General features: G+C 34.6%; 1 protein-coding gene across 5 annotated transcripts in view; it reads left to right on the forward strand.

Annotated features, from left to right (window-relative positions):
- The window catches only part of TMEM135 (transmembrane protein 135), a 460,344-nt gene that overhangs the window by 190,031 nt on the left and 249,169 nt on the right, over nt 1-21,144 (forward strand). For all 5 annotated transcript variants that reach the window (XM_086678532.1, XM_086678530.1, XM_025928629.2 and 2 more), the window contains one exon: nt 7,263-7,309. In XM_086678532.1, the coding sequence (XP_086534658.1) occupies nt 7,263-7,309 (47 nt within the window). The remainder of the gene's footprint in view (nt 1-7,262; nt 7,310-21,144) is intronic.

Raw genomic sequence — 21,144 nt, forward strand, 5'->3', positions numbered from 1 at the left:
CAAACACATGAAACAATGATCTCAAGGTCCTGGACGTTAGACACTGAAGGGCAGAGGGCCCTCAGAGCTGGGAAACAATGAGTACCCTAGCTTAATGCTTGCGAGAGTTTCTAGGCTTGGATCAAAGAAGAGGCATTCAGACAAAGTCAAGGACTTCCTGAGTTGAAGAAACAGAGTAGAGAGCGAGAGGAAACAATGGTGGATAGAGTTCACAGAACAGAAGACCAGAGAGAAAAGTGCTCAGCTGCCTACCAGTTAGGGCCTGTACCTGAGGGAAATGCCCTAGGCCAAGGAAAGAACAACTTGAAAGGATTCCAGGTCCTGACTTGATTGCTTGGCATTCAGATAGCAGCAGGAATAGTGTCTGTTTCTGGAAAAAGATGGGAAAATCTCGAGATTCTTGTGGCATTGGGTAAAGTACACATACAGGTCTTATCTCAGTAATGGAGAGTAATTGGCTCTAAATTGAGCACTACTCCACTCCCTCCTAAAATATCTTAAGAGCAAATCCTTAAATGATCAAACTGTTTCCAAATAACTGTGTCCCAGAACAAACAAGATTTATGAGAATACAAAAATATCCAGTACTCACCAAGGTAAAATTCAGAATGTCTGATATCCAGTCAGAATTACTGGGCATGCAATAAGAAGAAACAAAATTTAACCTGTAATGAGAAGATAAATCTGTCAATTAATACCAAACCCAAATGACAAAGCTGTTGGAGTTAGCAGGCAAGGACATTAAAAAGAGTTGTTATATCTGAGTTCCATAGTTGCAGAAAGTTAGAGACATGGAAAATAGGGGGAAAAATATAAATCAAACTTATAGAGATAATTACAATGCATCAGATGGAAAATTTACTGAATGGCGTCGACATTCACTGCAGGAGAAAATATTAGTAAATTGAAGACATAACAGTAGAAACAACCCAAAATGAAACACAGAGTAAAGAGAATTTTTTTTACAAAGTAAAGACAACATTACTTGTAGGACAACTTCGGGAGACCTACTGTATGTTAATTAGAGCTCCTAAAGGTCAAAAGGAGGGAAGAAAAAACAGTTGATGTAATTATGGCTAAAACATTTTCAAATTTGGTGAAAATTATAAACCCACAGGTTCAAGAAATTTAATGAAGCCCTAGTACAAGAAACATGAAGAAGACTACTCCAAGGCACATGGTAATCAAATTGGAAGAAGATATTAGAGTGACATTTGTTGAGCCAGCTACTGAAATGAAACCGTCTATCAACCTAGTAGTCTACACCCTGCAAAAATATCTTTCAAAACAAAGGAATTATTTTTAGATCTACATTTCTGAAGAAAAGGGTTAAAATATAGCCATTTTATAATATAGGTTAAAGTATGATAGATGGCAAGAGTAGCACAAAGGTCAGGAGAAGAGAAATGGAAGAATACTATTGTAAAGTTCTGTATTATATGTTAAGTGGTATAATATCCCTTGAATGGAGACTGCATCAGTTTAAAGATCTACACTGTAAACCCTAAAACAAACACTAAAATAAGCCAACAAAAGAGAAAAATTGGAGTCCTTTAAATACTCAATCCAGAAAAGGTAGAAAGGAGGAAAAAGGAAACAAATGAGAAACAATAGAAAAACAAATACCAAGATGATAGATTTTATTCTCGACTTACCAGTAGTCATGTTAAACACTCTGTGCCAATGAAGGGATGGAGAATTTTCAGATAGAATAGAAAACGAGAAACAACAAGATACCTATGCACAATGAACTTTTAATATAAAGACTCCATCAGTTAAAAGTAAAAACACGGATAATAGTATTAAAAGAAATCTGGAGTTACTGTCAGATAAAATAGATTTCAGAGCAAAGGAATATTATCAGAGAGAAAGAAGGTAATTTCATCATGATAAAGTAGACATAAGGCTAAACATTTATGTTCCAAAAAACAGCTTCAGAATACACTGAGGAAAAAGTGATAGAATTGCAAGGAGAGATTGTGGAGACAGCTTCACAATTACAGCAGGACATTTTGATAACTTCTCTCAATGATTGAACAAGTAGACAAATCATTAAGGATACAGAAGATTTTTTAAAAATATAATTTATTTTCAAATTGTCTTCCATACAACACCCAGTGCTCATCCCAAGTGCCCTCCTCAATGCCCATCACCCACTTTTCCCTCTCCCTCACCCCCCATCAACCCTCTGTTTGTTCTCTGTAATCAAGGGTCTCTTATGGTTTGCCTCCCTCCCTCTCTATTTGTAACTTTTTTCCCCCTCCCTTCCCCCATGGTCTTCTGTTAAGTTTCTCAAGATCCACATATAAGTGAAAACATATGGTATTTGTCTTTCTCTGACTGACTTATTTTACTTAGCATAATACCCTCCAGTTCCATCCACATTGCTGCAGATGGCATGATTTCATTCCTTCTCATTGCCAAGTAGTATTCCATTGTTTATATAAACCACATCTTCCTTATCCATTCATCAGTTGATGGACATTTAGGCTCTTCCCATAATTTGGCTGTTGTTGAAAGTGCTGCTATAAACATTGGGGTACAAGTGCCCCTATGCATCAGCACTCCTGTATCCCTTGGGTAAATTCCTAGCAGTGCTATTGCTGGGTCATAGGGTAGATCTATTTTTAATCTTTTGAGGAACCTCCACACGGTTTTCCAGAGCAGCTGTACTGGTTTGCATTCCCACCAACAGTGCAAGAGGGTTCCCGTTTCTCCACATCTTTGCCAGCATCTATAATATCCTCATTTGTTCATTTTAGCCACTCTGACCAGTGTGAGGTGGTATCTGAGTGTCTTTGATTTGTATTTCCCTGATGATGAGTGATGTTGAGCATCATTTCATGTGTCTGTTGGCCATCTGGTTGTCTTTGGCAAAGTGTCCATGTCTTCTGCCCATTTCTTCACTGGATTATTTGTTGTTCAGGTGCGGAGTTTGGTTAGTTCTTTATAAATTTTGGATACTAGCCCTTTATCCAATAAGGATACAGAAGATTTGAACTACACCATTAACCAGCTTGGCCTAATTGATACTCTCTTCCCAGCAAAAGTAAAATGCACATTCTTTTCAAATGCACATGGTTGGAGGGGCACCTGGCTGGCTCTGTCTGACTCTTGATTTCAGCATTGGGAGTTCAAGCCCCATGTTGGGTATAGAGATCACTAAAGAAGAAAATAAACTTTAAAAAAATAAATAAAATACACATGGGTATTTACCAAATATATGGAACATATTCTGATGTGTTCTGGAACGTAAAATAAGTCCTGATAAATTTGGAAATAATCAAGTCATATAAAGTACTTTCTGACCATAATAGAATCAAGTAAGTCATTAACAACAGAAAAGTCACTGAAAATCCCCAAATATTTGGGAACTAACATACTTCTAATTAAGTCATGGATTACAAGCAGTAAGCAAAAGCAGAATTAGAAAGTATTCTGAATTGGGGTGCCTGGGTGGCTCAGTCCATTGAGCTCTTGATTTCATCTCAGGTTATGATCTTACAGTTTGTGAGATTGAGTCCTGCATCAGGCTCTGTACTGACAGCATGGAGCCTGTTTGGGATTCTCTCTTTCCCTCTCTCCCCACCCCTTGCAAATAAATAAGTTAATAGATAAATACATTAAGAGAAGTATTCTAAATAAACAAAAATGAATAACAAACTTATCAAAATCATCAGAATACATGTACAACAGGTATTTTGGCATTATATACTGATATTAAAAAAGAAAAAAATTTAGATCAATGGCCTAAATTTCTGTCTTTAAGAAAATAGGAAAACAAAAGCAAATGAAATCTAAAGCAAACAGAAAAAGGAACTAATAAAGATCAAATTGAAGTCAATGAAATAGAAAACAGAAAAACATCAGAGAAGATTAATTAAACCAAAAGTTTGTTCTTTGATAAAATCAATGCAGTTACTATATCTGTATCCAGACTGATCAAGAAATAAGATACAAACTACAAATACTGGGAATGAAAGAGGTGACATTACTATAGATTCTGCAGATATGAAGATGATAATAAGGGAATGAGGTTAAGAACTTTTTGGATGTGATGGATGTGTTTGTTATCTTGATTATGATGATGATTTTATAGGTATATATACCTATATCAAGACTTACAAAATTGTGTACTTTAAATATGTTAATTTTACTTCAGTAAAGGTATTAAAAATTTAACTAGCCACATGTGAACAGCAGCTACAGATTTGGACAATGGAGCAGTCATTATCTGTAAGCTTCTTGAGGGTCTAAATTGTATTTAAATATTCTCTGTATAGAGCAGCTCTAGAGTGACTCATTTGACCAATATTTGTTTAATGAAGGAAATGCAAAATACAGCTATTGGGGTAAGCATGGATGTATCACTTAACTTCTCAGGACATTAGTTTCCTGATATGAAAAAAAAAAAAAATAGAGGTTTATCTAAGTTCCTTTTGTCTTCAAATTCTGAATTTTGAAGAACAGAAAATATTCTTCCTTATTTAACTGCAGATTGTCATTTATTTGGAAAAGCATTTTTTTGAAGACACCATGTTTAATAAATTAGCACAATTAATTTAAAAAACTTTGAAAACACTACATCACTAAAAATTAAATCTTTTCTTTAGCACCTTTAATTAACACAGTACTGAATACCTTTCATAATAAAAATCAGAATCTTTCCAGTGGTTCTGTTGATACAGTCCCCTTGCTTACTCCTCATCTCCTCACTCTCTCTACTAAGTCTTGGCTTCCTTGACCACTTTGTATAAAACCACGACCCCTATTCTCCTGCACTTTATTTCCTTATCCTGCTTTGTTTTTCTCCCAAACTGCTATCACTATTTAACATAGTATTTTCTTTTAATATCTTCTTTCACCTGACTAAAAGATAACTTTCATTAGGGTAAGGACTTTGCCCATTTTGTGTACTGTTGTAGGTTCTAGAACAGTTTCTGGAACATAGTAGGCATTCAGTAAATATCTGTTAAATGAATTGACCTATTGTACATTAATATCCTTTAGGTCCCCCCCCCCCCACCGCCGCTTGTATCGATTTTTATCTCTTGAATCTCTACTGTATAAAAAAGTGAACTCCAATTCTCACTTTATAGACAAGAGATCTATGTCTTAGGGGAAATTATATAAGGCATTGAAAGTCACATACAACTAGACTCAAACCCAGATCTGCTGTATTCCAGAGCTTGAGATCTTTAACATTGTACTTTTTCCCATTTTCAGGTGTATTATTTGCAAAGATAAATGTTAGTTTAACATGAGCATCGATAGGTTTAGAACATTAGGATAGAGCATAGCAACATTTTAAGAGAAAGTGACTAAGGAAATTTTCCTTAGAGAAAGGTGGAGGGTATGGAAAAGATTTGTGGGACACTTCTAGAGAGGTTTGTGAGTAGGTTTGCAAGGGGGAAAAATGACTAGCTCAGGGAAAGAATGAAACCTTGAACATCTGGGAACTAAGGCTTTGCCCAAAGGGTATAGAATGGTAGGGAACTAAAAATTGAGTTTCATGATCTGGGTCATTGGCTGGCAAATTACAGCCAGTACACAAACTCACTTGAACTTTAATTTTTAATTGGTTTTGGTTAATCAGTAATTGAAAGTTATTCCATACACTTTATGTTATGTTTACAAAAACAGTGATATACACCTTACGTATCATCGATAGGGTATTTTTTAAGGCAACGGAAAAGAGAAAGAGGAAAGGAAGGAGAGAGGACAGAAGATTTTGTGTGTGTTTATTAGAAAGAGATTTTATATATTTTATATAGAGAAGGAGATGTTATGTGTTTTCTATATAATAATAGAAATATTTGTTTTGTAGTAAATGATACCTATTTTCTTTTGGGTCTTGGGTTTATAGATCTCTAAGCCATTCAGATTATGTTTATAATGCTTAACTTAAGCCAAGGTGGCAAACCTGTCAAGCTTAACTGTAATAGCAAAACTACTATGCTTTTCTTAGTTGACTAGAAATTGTGTTGGAAGTACCAAAACACTATTTTGCCCTATATTCATTTTTGTTGTACTTTGTGGTAAGCCCTTTACAGTTAAAGATTGCTCGTTTGTCATTTATCTGTGATGTGAGGCCATTGACAATCATGTTTTAGTTTATATTGTTAACACAAGAACACATTTTTACAACTTGTTTTTCAGTGATTTAAAACACCTTACGGAGATCCACTTTGTTGGCATAACTAAGCTTTTGGTCAGCACTTGGATTCTGGATTCTTTCCACATACACCTTATTATGTTGTGTTTGAGAGGAGCTCTTTAAATTTAGATTTATTGTGTTCGGATGCCTGCTTTTAGAGGAATTTTGTTTTACAGCTAGTCTGTATCCCACAAAGGATGATTATAATTTTAGGAGTTTTTCTTATTGATTAGAATTGGCTGACCACTGAAACATTTTTTACATTTGAATACAAATCTGGTCATCTTGGTATAATAGTTAATAAGTTTTAAGATTTATTTGCTGACTTCATTATATAAATGAACAAATGTCTTTGTTCTTAAGTTACTTATGCTTCTTCAGGCATTCTTACAGATAATTAAAAAAATTCATCGTTCCTCTTGAACCATGTTACCTTTCTGCCCAGTCTATATACACATATACATGTTGTAATATATATACATATTGTATAATGTGTATAATTTCATTTGTGTTTGTGTGTGTGAACAGACTCATTATTGCCTTAACATGGTTTGTTTGAAAGACAGGGAATGTGGTACATGCATGACTAGTTGTGCACATCTTTAAATTGTTTCAGGCACAAGATTTAATAGTGAGAATTTTGCCTTCATAACATACAAATGATGCAATGGCATGGATAGAGCTAGAGAACATTATGGTAAGCGAAATAAGTCAGTCAGAGAAAGACAAATACCATATAATTTTACTCACATGTGGAATTTAAGAAACAAAACAAAAGAAAAACAACCAAAACAAACGAGTAAAGGAAAACAAGAGAGAGAGGGAGGCAAATCAAGAAACAGACTCTTAACTAGAGAGAACAAACTGATGGTTACCAGAGGGGAGGTTGATGGGGGGGATGGGTTAAATAGGTGATGGGGATTAAGGAGGGCACTTGTAAGGAGCGATGGGTGTTGTACGGAAGTGTTGAATTGATTGCTATATTGTACACCTGAAACTAATATAACACTGTATGCTAACTATGCTGGAATTAAAATTTGAAAAGAAAGACACACAAATGATGTCAGTGGTCTTTTACAAGTAATGTATTTTCTCCTTGTTGTAGGTCCTTTTGTTCTGCATCACAGCTGCCATGTACATGTTCTTTTTCAGGTATGTACTGTTATACCTATTTATTTTAATGGAAAAAAATAGTGGTCCTTTGTGGTTTTTTGAATCAGCCATATAACTAAAGTTGTTCCCTAAATAATCGTTTCTCACAAGTGGCATGAGTTGTATTTTTTTTTCTTTCCTCTAGAATAGTTAGAGATAAATCACTGCTTCTTAGTGAATACAGGGAGGGAAAGAAGATTTGTTTTTTTTTTGTTTTTTTTGACTTTCTACTTACAGGTTCATCTTGGGAAGCTGAATATGTAAATTAATAGTCTCAAATTCTGACAAGTGAATTTTTGTTTTTTCTGGACCTAATTTTAGATATTCTTCACTCTCCTTTTAAAACAGTCAGCATTTTAGATTTAGATGAGAGAAAAGTGATGGTAGAGCTTAATCTAAATTTTCTGTGGGGATAAACTAGCATATTCGTCATAGTCTTTAAAGTATTGCGTTAGTCCGTAATGTCGGAGTTATATTTCTCATTGACACTGAAACTGTGAGGCCTGTGGAGGAGTGTTAGGATGGCTCATGATTTCAAGGCCAATAAAAAGGATACCATCGCTGTATAGCCATAGCAGTACAGGGATGGGATTTTTCACTGGGAAGAGTCCACTCCTTCATAACCTTTCTGTCAGTGATACCAGTAATTTCCATTTATCTCACTCTTATTACGCTAATTTGAAGACACTTTCTCATGATTTTTCTGGATATAGGCAGAATTCAATCACAGCAGGAAGGACCAAACTTTTAAAATTAAAATTTGTATTTGATTAACAAAGGCAGTTACATGTTTTAATAAGATGTATTTTGTAGATACCTTTAAATAAGACAATTTAACCATACCAGAATTTTAAAACAATTTTCTTCCAGAACACCCTAATAAATATTTGATAAGCACAATGATATGATTTTAACTTATTTTCACTTTATCAGCTATTTTACATGCATTATAAAGTGATACTGCTGCTGTTACTCTTGTAAAGGGACAGCCAGGCCCATAGAAGGGAAAAAAATGGATCAAATTTCAGGCTAGGGTGGCTTGATTTGCAAAGGATTGGTAATGAGTGCATAGTATTTTTTGTTGGTTATTAGTGACTGAAAAATCATTGCAGCTCTCTAGAGGTCTTTGTGAAATTGTTTGAACTGTTAGGGGCGAGGTAGAGGTGTTAAGGACAAAGACTGTATCATTGCATCAATTTTCCAAAACTTCATATTGTATTCAGATTATTAGTAGGACAATATTGCAAAAAGTTCACATGGTTGATCTTTATGTTCATCTAGTCTGAAGATAAAGCATACTTAGTGGGGAAAATATAAAAAAGCTGAAAACGTAGAAACCTTTCTTTTGTTGACATCCACAGAAGGAAAGTACAATATCAAGTAAATTTTCCTTTTGTGATAATTCCTAAAAGAACATAGTTAAATGCAACAATCCTTCCCAATATGACACCTAAGGATAGCATATTTGATCATCATTTATCATTTCTTAGTCATTAGTTTTGAGATTTAAAAACAAGTTGTGTGTTGAATATAGTGATAATGCCCAAACTTTAGCATGGTCCTAGGAAATTGTGCTTGAAAATTGCTGCCATCAACGTAGTATTTTTGGTGTAGAAAGAAAATCAGCCCTATAAATATGTATTTTGGTGTAGAGCTATGAAACCTTTTCCTGTTTCAGTCACAAAGTCTAGGTTAAAAACAACAATTTAAAATACTTTCCAGAAGGCTCAATACAAGGTTTTAGTGCCAAGATAAACATTTTCCGTTTTCTGAGGAAAGGGGTTGTTTTCTCCTAAAAGAAGCACTATCACCAAATTCCTAGTGTTCTTGGCAGAAGTTAGTTTGAATAACTCAACAAAAGAGGTTTGGCAAATGGCAAAAAAAAAAAAAAAAACATTTATAAAGTACTACACTCAAACAAAACACTGCTACATGTTTGGCTGAATTCCGGCATGTGTTTGCAATGAACAAACAATATTGTACATAGGAGTTAGTGAGTCTAATTGCATTAGATTATTCTATTCTTAAAATTCAGGTGTATGGTACGGATATTTGAGGTCACATTTTTCCATTTATTAAAATTTTAATTTTGTGTAAAATTAGATAAATATCAAATGATATTGTTCCTCGGCCCCCATTCAAAGTAACTTCCTTTGGAAAAGAGAGGATAAGGGAAACATTTTATTAGAAATTAATCAACTTGTCTTTTTATCCTAGCCTCTAAATGGGAAAAAGGGAAATAGAAATAGATTTTTTTCTCAATAGAGAGAAAAATGTGCCAGTTTTATTTATTTAGAGAAGGAACTTGAGGAGTAGTTCTATAAGTATTTTTCTAAAAATGACATATAGGATGTGATGGTTATTGTATGAATTTACTTAAAAAACAAACCAGTGTTCTTAGTTTTGAAATTATGGCTATTTAAATGTGTAGTGAAAGTATCTTACTTTTGAATAGCTCTTTTGTTTTTTTTTAAGAGGTAGTTTTGGTTTTTTTTTTACACGCATTTTCTCATACATGGCGATCTTGATTTTCAGTCTGTGTACCAGAAATCAATTCTGTTAGGAACTGGGGTACAATATTTTGAAGATGTTTTGAAAGAAGTCTCTCTGTACAACCCTAGTGGGCATTCTTCATAATGATTCTGCCTCCTTCGTTCAATCGTCTTATTATTTTGCATGTTGTCATAACTTTGCCTCAGAAAAATGCCTATCACTATGAAGCAGAAGTCCTGGTTGAAAACTTGGTAGAATATTTTGTCTCATGTATACCTGTAAAGCACTTTTTTTTTTTTCAATTTACAAACCTGTATTTGTGAGTAAAGCAACTTGTTATTTTGTTAATTTTTTTTTTTTTAAGTCAAGGATTTATTATAGTTGTTGATTCAGGCTTGATTAGGATCTTTCCAATAGTCATGTGGAGAAAAGAAATGAGTTTCTTTTGAATTATTAGCTCTTATTTTTTGTTTTAACTGAAAAGCAAAGGGAAGAATCAACAACAACGCAAAAATCATGCCAAAACTATTACACTTAATCCTGCTCAAAAAAACAATGATGCATGCTACACTTTTAAACAATTTATTTGATTGGTTTTATTTTCAACACTAAATATCTGTGTATGAAGAACACATAGTTTAGAAACATAAAATGATTCAGCTTCACTTTTCTTTAAAGAATTTAATTTAAAATAGTATCATAAAGCATATTTTGACAGCTCTGATCACATCCTAGTGAGTACTTAGCTAGAAATTCTTTTCACCTGTCTTTGCGAAGCAACAAATCCAACAGTTTGTTTAAACGTGTAGATTGAAGGGCTCAGAAGTGTTGTCATAGCAGATAATCTACAGACTGTGTATGACTGATTCACAGTAGACATATCTTAATCTGCTATAAACATTGAAAAGCATTGCATTTTTATTTAGAAACCAACTCAGGGGTGTGTGGGTAGCTCAGTTGATTGAACATCTGACTCGGTTTTGGCTCAGGTCATGGTCTCATGGTTTTGTGAATTTGAGCCATCGGGCTCTGTGCTGGTAGTGCAGAGCCTGCTTGGAATTCTCTCTCTCCCCCTCTCTCCCTTCCCCTACCCTGCTTGCACTGTCTGTCTCTCTCAAAATAAATAAAATTAAAAACAAAAAAAGAAACCAGCACAAATTAAAGTTTATTGTTTTTGTGTTTGAAACGTTATTTAGAAACAGCATTGATGCCTGCCATTTGATGAATTCTAGTCAACTCTCTGTGAAGGTACAAATAATAAACCCTTTCATTAGTCTCAAGATATGGATGTATTTTGTTTTTAGGAAAATGGCATATTTTATTAGCTATCTGCAATTTTTGAGTGAAAGACATTTGTGATTGTTCCTGAAACTATCCTTATGTAAACGTAACCTATTATCTTTGAAGTAACTTTAACAGCGAGTAAAGAGCTTTTGATCTGGGTCTTTCAACCATTATTGATTTTAATAAAAGTCCTTTAAATATCAATTAGGTTCTATTTTTTAAAGTACTGCCCAAAGTACACAAAAATCTATTCTAGGAAATTATGTATTGCATTTGAACTTTACAGTTTGACTGTAGAGTTAGGAGAGTTTGCCCTAAATAATTACGTTTATATATATTAAAAACATTTTTTTAATGTGTATTTAATTTTGAGGTGGGGGGACAGAGAGAGAGGGGGACAGAAGATCTGAATTGGCTCTGCACTGACAGCAGAGAGCCCTATGCGGGGCTTGAACTCACAAACCGTGAGATCATGACCTGAGCTGAAACCAAAGTTGCACGCTTAACTGACTGAGCCATCCAGGCACCCCTAGATTTATATTTTGAAGAGATTTCTTCCAGCAAAGCAGAGAGTGAATTGGAGGCTTGGAGGGAGCATAATGACAGGTAATGGTAGGATACTCTTGCAGTTATTCTAGAAAGAAAGGGTGGGTCATGACTGAAGGTTATTGTGGTAATGACGTGGTGAAGAGTGGTTGTATCTAAGATATGAGGATTGATGCTTGGATGATGAAGAGTGAAACACTGGAAATTAGCAAATGAGAAACGTGTGGAAATTGAATACAGTTTTTTTTAAATTCTGAGATTGGAGTGTGTTTTAAGATATTTGCATAGAGAAATATAGATACCATTTGGGTATTTGGAGATCAGGAGATAAACAGAGGCTATTCTGGAATGTCACACCAACTGGTTGACTACAGACAAATTATACAACTTTTGTATACTTAGTTTTTTCTTTATTAAAAAGTGTAAATTATATGGACCTCACTGGTAGGGTTCTGGTGAATAAATTAGACACAGTGTCTTTCAGACTTTTTTGAATATGACCCAAAATAAGAGCTAAATTGTATGTTGTGAATACACACACACACGTAAGTTTTCCAGAATAATACTTAGCCTTACTGCATTGAATACACTTGGATCTTTTTTATTCTAATTTATTTTATTTATTTAAGAAGCTGCATTGAACCATTAATGGGTAACAATAGCAGTGAGAAAACTGCCAAGCTGATACATGTGAGCACCTAGCACCGTGATTATTACTTTAGCAGAAGTAGAGTTCCCAGTCAGCATTATTGTTTTTAAACTATGAAAGAATGTTAGTTAAAATGGAGGATTTCAAGAATGAGGGCATTATTTTTAGTGTTAATACTATAAATATATTCTTTAAGATAAAGGCTAAAAATTGTTTATTTGCTCTAGCAACTTAGTGGGGAGTGGTAAACTGCTGGAGAAGTTTTTCTTGTTGAGTTGGAAGAGTAGATTGTGTTACATGATGTTCACTCTAAATATGTATAATTAGATTTGTCAATTTTTTTTTTGAGAAAGTTGGGAAATTTTTTTAAATAAATGCAAAAAAAGTGTGAGATGAGGAAGTAGAAATGAGTATAATAAACTCAAGAAGTTTGAGAGGATAAGGCAAGTTGTTACAGGATTAAGGTTTTTCTTTTGGATTCTTTCTTAGTTTATTATTTTTTTAGACAAGAGAGACCAGACCATGGGAAAGTTTCAGTGGTAAAAGAAAGTTATGCAAGCAGGAGAGATTGACAAGTTGAGGAATGAGAAAGAGGAGAGAAATGGCCTAACATGCAGTGCAGAATGTAAACATAGATAGCTAGATTGTTAAACCTGCTTGTCTGGGAGAGAGCATGTTAAATGACTAGGAGGATACTGACATTCTGTTTGGACGCCTTGAACATATGGTTTTAAGTGGATGAGGACTGATACATAGGAGAGGTAGTAAATAGAAAAATCTTAGGCCTTTGGCTTCGTAAATTCATTGCCATTCTCCAAAGGTAAATTAACTTGTTAATAAAAATTGACATGGGCTTGGGAAACCAGTATTCCTCAGAAGATATATGCAAGTGAATCGAGGTACTTCCATAATAGGTCACTAAACTAGTGAGCTTACCAAAAACGCAAATTCTGCCCTATGCAAAGATAAAATATAGAGATCATTAGGACTGTCGCTTTCCTCAAAGCAAATGGAAAAGGTGAGAAAACATAGGTTCATAAATGTTGTAAATCACTTTCTCTGACAATAGAGAGCTTATTTTCAAGCCATATGACTCTGATCTTTGTTTTTGGGGGGAGAAAATTAGTCTGCCCATGTGGTGAATGTACTTCCATCTGTGGGTAGAAGTTGTGGCAAGTCTATTTTCATTTTTTGCCTGTCAGGCACATGATATACGGTGCCCATATAAACAAATATACTGTACTCAAATATTTGATGTCTGATATGTTTATTGTTTTTAGTATCAATCAAAGAGAAATACTGTTTGGAGAAATACTGTCAACTTAAAATGCAAATCCTTACAGACCTAAGGGGACACAGTCACAGTAGAAGTGGTCAGTTGTCTTTGCAATTTTATTTTCAAAAGTAAAAATGGCATTTTTAGGGGATTTTCTAAGTGTAAATATCTTATTTATTTTTACTAATGTCAAAGTTCAAGAGGTGGTGATTTCTACACATTACTGAATCAGTGAAAAGTTTATACCATTAACATACTACTGTCATTCACTGCCAGTTGGCTTGTTCTAGTCCTATAGTGGTTCTGAGGTTCCACTGGATATTGGAGCCTCTTTGTGAATCAAGATGGCAGTTTCGAATTATAATAAAGGATAAACCATAAATGGGGCACCTGCGTGGCTCATTTGGTTAAGTGTCTGAGTTCGGCTCAGGTCATGATCTCACGGTTCATGAATTAGAGCCCCGCATTGGACTCTGTGCTGACCCTGTGGAGTGTGCTTTGGATTCTCTGTTTCTCTCTCTCTCTCTGCCCTACCCCTCGTTCTCTCTCAAAAATAAATAAACATTAAAAAGGATAAACCATAAGTATGTTATTTATTTATTTTTTTTTACTAATAGCCTGATTTACACTTCTGACCTAAAACCCTTTTAACCTCTGTTTAGCATTGTTCAGCTAAATCAAGTTGGCAGTATATAGTTGAATTTATTTTTTAATGAATCTGTAAGATATGATCTAGCTAGAATTTAATAGTAGTAATAGCTGTGTCATGAGCAAAAAGTCTTTTGTTCCATGTTCTACAGTTGTATTTATTTTATTGAGAAAAGAATAATTATTCTTATAAATAATTCTTCTTAAGTTAGGAGAAATGAAAATGTTTTGTTTTGGAAATGATGATAGAAGATTTGAGAAAAGCATTTTTCAATAAACATTTTAGTTTTGAGCAATAAGGAATTCTTCCTGGGTATAAGAATCTGTTCCCTTTACAGAAGTATGAGCAAATCAAATGTGCACAGGTAAGAGAAATAATATGATAGATTTTTAACAATAGTGGTGAATTCTTGAAATAATTTAAATACTTTTTTTTCCCTGATAATGTCAGTAATAGTTTATTAGCATTGGTGATTATTACTGGATGTGGTTTGGGTAGAAGGGTACTCAGGAAGTGTTTTAATAAATGATACTGAATTTAAAATATCTAATGACTAGAAGTAAAATTTTAGCTTTTCAGAATTTTCATTTACTTAATGAAAAACACAGATGTATTTTTGGAGGTTCTGTGGTATAACAGAAATTGTATAGTCTTTGATGCCACACATTCGAACAGTCCTCTCTTTAGGTTTTGGTTCTAGCACTTACTAATTCTGTAGCTTCAGCAAGTTATTTGTTTGGTTTCATTTTAAATTTTTTTATTCATACAGTTATCCCTATGGCTATGAGAATTTAGAACAGATGCTCCTACAAGAAAATAATTTTTTAAATGATATTTATGTTTCCAAGCCAATCTTTAAAGTTAACCTATAAATGAATCTATAAAATGTACTTGGAGTATAGTGCCAGTGGTACTATAGAAACAAATAATATTTATGATAATGTATTTTTGGAAAAATGCATTCATTTCCAATGTGGTAGAGCTAAAGCAGAAGGATTGGGACTTATCCAATTCTTGAGCTATTCCACAGAGTCCTCTGTCCCAACAAGAGCTCAGAGCACAGGAGAAGGGAAGTGAAGGGGTAGAAGAACAGAACTGGACCTCTTAGGAAGAGAGTGGTTAAAAACAAGATAAAAGCAGGCTAATCCTGCAAATTTAAGAGCCATGGGATTGGGATTGTGGTTTAACCTGGGGCTTTCCTTTCTCTTGTCTTCCTTTTTCTTTCTTCTTCTCCCATCTGTTTCCTACTTTGATGCCATCTGACTGGAGGGTTGTTGGGGCAGCAGAGTAAGTGAGGCTAGAGAAGAAAGGGTCTTAGAAGTATAGGGTGGATGGGCACTGTGGGGGCTGAGGGTAGGAGGGGGGGAGTGGAGTGAGAAGAAAAGAAGTGTATTGGCCCCAAATTCCCGGAGCAGCAAGATTTGGCTGGGTGGGTCTTTCTGTTGCCAGCCTTACTCTCAACTAGTTGCTGCTAGTCCATCCATTGAAAACTGGATTAAAAAAAAATCTAACAAGGTTAAAATGGGTAAAGGATGGGATTAAGGAGTTCACTTGCTGTGATGAGCACCGACCGGCTGATGTATGGAATTGTTGAATCACTATATTGTACACGTGAAACTAATGTAACACTGTATGTTAACTAACAACTTAAAATACAAACTTAATGAAAGAAGAATGGAGCCAATCAGGGTATCCTTTTCCCTCCCAAGTTCCAAATCTCTCTAGGCATCATACTGCATCATATTATATATGAAATAAAGCCACAAGTGATTCCTGAAAGTGTCTGCAACATTTTTTTGTCATTTGTCATAATCCAACAGCTGCCATGCATTTGATCTTGTTTTCATACAGTTGACTCTGTTTTACCTCTTGCCTGTAAGGGTGGGAACGTTGGAGAAGAGGAGGAATAAGAAAAAGAAAACAATTGCTAGAAGCAGTAGGGTAGGAGGAGGCCTAAGTAATGTTGGCCAGAGTAGCCATATGTATTTAAAGGATTTACATTCATTTTTGTATATCTTCAATGTAGTTAAAAGGCAATATTTTTCCAGAATTTGCTGGTATGTCATCCTCTTGGTAGATTAAAAAGCTAGTGCTATAGTCTGAATGTTTGTGTTCCCCTGCAATTCATATGTTGATATGTCAGGGTAATGGTATTAGATGGTGGGGCCTTTGGAGGTGATTAGATCATGAGGGCAGAGTCCTCATGAATGGAATGATTGATTGCCCTTATAAAAGAGGCTCAAGAGAGCTCTGTGCCCCTTCTGCCATGTGAGGTTACAGTGAGAAGCGTGCTACCAGTGAATAAGTGGGCATTGTTGGCTGGCACCTTGGTTTTGGACTTGCCAGCCTCTGAAGCTGTGAGAACTAGATTAGTGTTATTTATAAGCCACCCAGTGTCTAGTGTTTTGTTATAATGGCTTGAACTGACTAAAACAACTGGGAAGGGCTTTTCAACCTTTTGATTTAGTGCATTAATATTTCAGGTGTCTATTGAAAAAATTGGCCTGCAGACCTGCTTGCTACCCCAAGGTGGAGGCTAGCTAATATCTCCATGTAAGCTTTCTTTCTCTTAAAGGAAAGTCTTTTAATAGGGGTTTTCTATATATTTTTAAATTTTGAAAAATTTAAATCCAATTTAGTTAACATATAGAGTAATAATGATTTCAGGAGTAGAATTTAGTGATACATCACTTACGTGTAATACCCAGTGCTCATCTCAACAAGTGCCCTCCTTAATGCCTATCATTAATAGGGGTCTTTAAAAGGAAGTATGAAATTATAAAATTCTTTGAATTGAATTTATTATTCATTTTTAACCCAAATACCACGTTATGGCTAAATATTATTAGACGATTTATTGTATTAGCTGAAACCAGGGATTCCAGCTATACAAATTTACACAGCTATACACACCATAGTCATAATTGTAACTTACTCCATCCCCTTTGGGCTTGACATATAAATACCGTGTTTTTGAAAATATGAGATTAAAGTTATTTGGAATTGAATATAATTTATAAGTGATAAATATAGAAGCTTGAAGCTATTTAGGTGTGAAAAGATGATGAAGAAATACTTGCAGATTCTTTTAAGAATTACCTTTTGGCTTTATTTGGTTGGGTTATGATATAATACCTAGAGAGATTTTTAAATTTGGGAATTATGGTGAGCTTAGGAGAATGATAAAACTTACTCTGCAATGAGATCAGATGCCTTGTGAATTAGAAAAATAACCAGAATTTTGTAGAACACATTAGAGGGCAAATAGCCTCAAATTAAGATTATATTGATTTTTTTTTTTGGTAATATATGTATTTTTTTCTTTGTTTTTTTCCTCATTGTAGGAAAATACCACTAAACAAAATCTTTTGGAGAAAGATTACCACCTTATGTATATCCTTACTGGCCATTTGCCACATCGTTCTTTCCTGGCTACCTGCCTTCCTTCTCTCGTCTTCCTCTTTCCCTTCTTTCCTTCCTCCTTTTCTTCCTCCCTCCTTCACTTGTTTCCCCTCTCCTTCCATATACATATTTTCATGTTCTTCCTCTGGTTTCTCAAATGAGATCATATCATGTAGGTTGTATGATGAAATGCCTTTTCTTGGCGTATCTGCATTAGAAAAGACTAAGATCTTTCTGTGATTAGTCTAAGCAGAAAGTCTTCTCTTTAATTACACCACCTGTACTCACACCCACTCGCACAGGCATATGTAACCAATTATTAGAAGTGGGAGAAAGGATTCTGATACCAGTCTTCGATTCTTTACCAAGAAAACTGGTGATAACTCTTAATAATGTGAACAGGACTGAAATAATGATTCCATCAAGTTCTGGGAATCCTTCTTTGTGTGCTCTTTCTTGTTTAAGGAGAATTATTATTAATCACAGAAAGTTCTTAGACTTTGCATCAGCAAAGTTAACTGCATATTTTATCGGTTATGAGGAATGCTATAATTCACTATGATTTTTTCAAGCCTGACTGTATGTTTCTATTATTTTCTACTGCATGAGTTTTCTTAGAGGTAATTAAAGGACACCATAGTGAAGTAGCATTGTTATATAGGGTACACTGTGAAGCCAGGCTGCATATGTTCAAATCCTTACTTCATCTAATTTGTTTTCAGATCGCGGCTAAGTTACTTAGCCACTCTGTGCCTTAGGTTTCTCATCCTGAAGTGGGAATAATAATAGTACTTACCTCATGGGATTACTGTAAGAATTAAGTAATTATTAAGAATTACTTAATTATTAAGTAAGAATTAAGAATTATTGTACACACTCAATAAATGTTTGCTATTTTTATTATTTAAATCTGAGCTATAACGGTCACATATGGTATGAATCCACTTAGGTGATATGTCCAGAACAGGCAAATCCATAGAGATAGAAAGTAGATTTGTGTTGCCTATGACAAGGGGGCTTGAAGGGAATGAGGAAAGACTACAAATAAATGTTTTTTTTAATGGTGATGAAAATGTTCTGAACGTAATTATGATGATGGCTATACAAATCTGTGACTATAAAAACCACTGAATGATATACTTCAAATAGGGAGTTGTATATTACATAAATCATAGCAGTTATTAAAAAATCTGATCTAGAAACAGATCTTTGTTGCACAGTGGCATGGTGTTTCTTGTGTTATCAACATTAAATATCCCTGATGCTGCATCTCAGGGATGTTGCTTGGTTTTGTGGGTACGTAGACATGCACTGAAAGAGCACATTGGGAGACTTACCTTTTTCTCAGGTGTATTTGAAGGAGCGTTCCCTTGGAGATTGACAGAATGAAGAATATGCACGTGCACTGCTAGGCTTGTCAGCTCTCTTTCCAGAGTTGTCAGAACTGCAGTTTAGAATATGCATGCTCTTAGTTGTGAGACACTACACTTTGGAGTTACAGGGGAAACAAGAGAGGAAGCGACAGTAGAAGTCACAAGTGTATATAGATTGTTAACATAACATTGTGCTGAAATTTGTGGTTTTTTTTTTTATATTTCTGAGTTAGGATGTTAACTTTTTTACTTTACTTTTTACTGAGTTAGGGTGTTAACTTTTTTACTTAAAAGTTTTATAGGCCTTCCAATGAAGACTAATTTCAGAAATAGATGCAGATATGGCACAACATCAAAAGTACTTATTAATTGGAAGAAAATAAGATGAAGGATGAAATAAACTTATTTTTATGAAACAGGCTTTTATTTATTTTTTTTTTAAATCTTTTTAACGTTTATTTATTTTTGAGAGACAGAGATAGAGCATGAGCAGGGGAGTAGCAGAGAGAGAAGGAGACACAGAATCTGAAGCAGGCTCCAGGCTCTGAACTGTAAGCACAGAGCCCTATGTGGGGCCTGAACTCACAGACCACGAGATCAAGACCTGAACTGAAGTCGGACGCTTAACCGACTGAGCCACCCAGGCGCCCCTGAAACAGGCTTTTAATGAATATGTTCTCAAATATAAGTCTGATACATTCGTCTCAAAATGAAAAGCCATGGATTGCCATCTAAAGACCAATCATGAGGATGTTCTTTAAATACCTAGGAAGTTCATTGCTAATACATTCCAATGTAGTTTGAATGAAAATTAAATTTACAGTCTTTGGAATTTAAATTATTAGTTAATAACCTGATTATATTTTGAATATGTATTTCATAGGTTACATTTGATTTTACATATATTGATATTGATTATATTTTGAAGAATTTTGCTGTAGTTTCTGTTTATTTGGGGGGGAGATGTTTCAAAATCACTGTCCTTGCCATAGAAAATTATTGACTTGAATAGAGAGGCATAGAAGGAAATTATATTAATATTTATATCATATAGAATATTAATTATTTTTCTTTCATGGTCTATTCTAGACATTTTCTAAAAAGTCACAGCAAAAATGAGGAGTATTTGGATTTATTCTAATCTCTATCCTTAAAACTTCAAATAAAATATTCACTTATGAAGGCTTATTTTTCATGCTGCACAGGTTTAATGACAGGGCTTACTGGGAGAGGAAGTACATTGCCTACAGCTGCCCTGAGCTGAAATTCACAGTTAAAAGAGTATTTTTCCACCATTATCAGTTTTCAGCACAGATTCTGTCTCTAATGTGTGACTGAGTCACTGAACCAGGAAGGTGTTTACCTGCAAGGTGAGCTGGTCGAAATGGAAGAAGCTTTTAAGTTCTAAAATTTCAGCCATAGTCTTCCCTAAAGGAAGAAAAAAGTGGGTCTCCTCCCTTTTTTATATTCTGTTGTCAATCACAAAGCCTCTTTGTACTGGATGGTGATTGAGTGCTGGCTGTTTATCATGTTCCTGTCATCCTAAAATGCAAAATAAAAAGAGGAGGAGAATGTAACTTTGGGTTCTCAGGCCTTAGAGAAGAAGTTGGTTGTGGCAGCCCAGGACCTCTGAATCCAAGCTACCTTGGATTGCTTTCTGAAGTGATTGTTAAAAAAAAATGGAGTATGTAATTCTTAGGATTTGAGCCCCTTGGGCATAGTCAGAACAAGAGTGATATTCAGAATCAGATAATAGAAAGCAGTTGAGCTTATCAGATTTAATTTCTTCTATCAAAGAAACCTCAAGCTCTGATAATAGAAGCACAATTGCCATTTTAACTTCTGTTTCTTGCTTGAATGTTAAAAAGATGCTCTTGCAACTGGATGATTCCTGATCCTAATATTTTGGACAAACCCTTCTGGCAGGGTGTCATTTTAAGATATCTTCAGGGACTCTTAATGAAAGGTGAAACTCCAGTTGCCTTTTAAAATCACCAGCAACTTCTGGTATGAAACATGTTGAGGTTTTTATTATAGCCAGTCAACCTTGTTGAAATTACGTGAGTCCTAAGACTTTTATGATCATCAAAGTTTTTGGTCACTTTACTAAAGTTATTGACTCTTTCTTTTGGATTTTAGCTCATATCTCTTATAATTTTCTAT

This window comes from Puma concolor, chromosome D1, assembly GCF_028749965.1.
Source record: "Puma concolor isolate L17-30 chromosome D1, mPumCon1.1.hap2, whole genome shotgun sequence".
Lineage (NCBI taxonomy): Eukaryota > Metazoa > Chordata > Mammalia > Carnivora > Felidae > Puma > Puma concolor.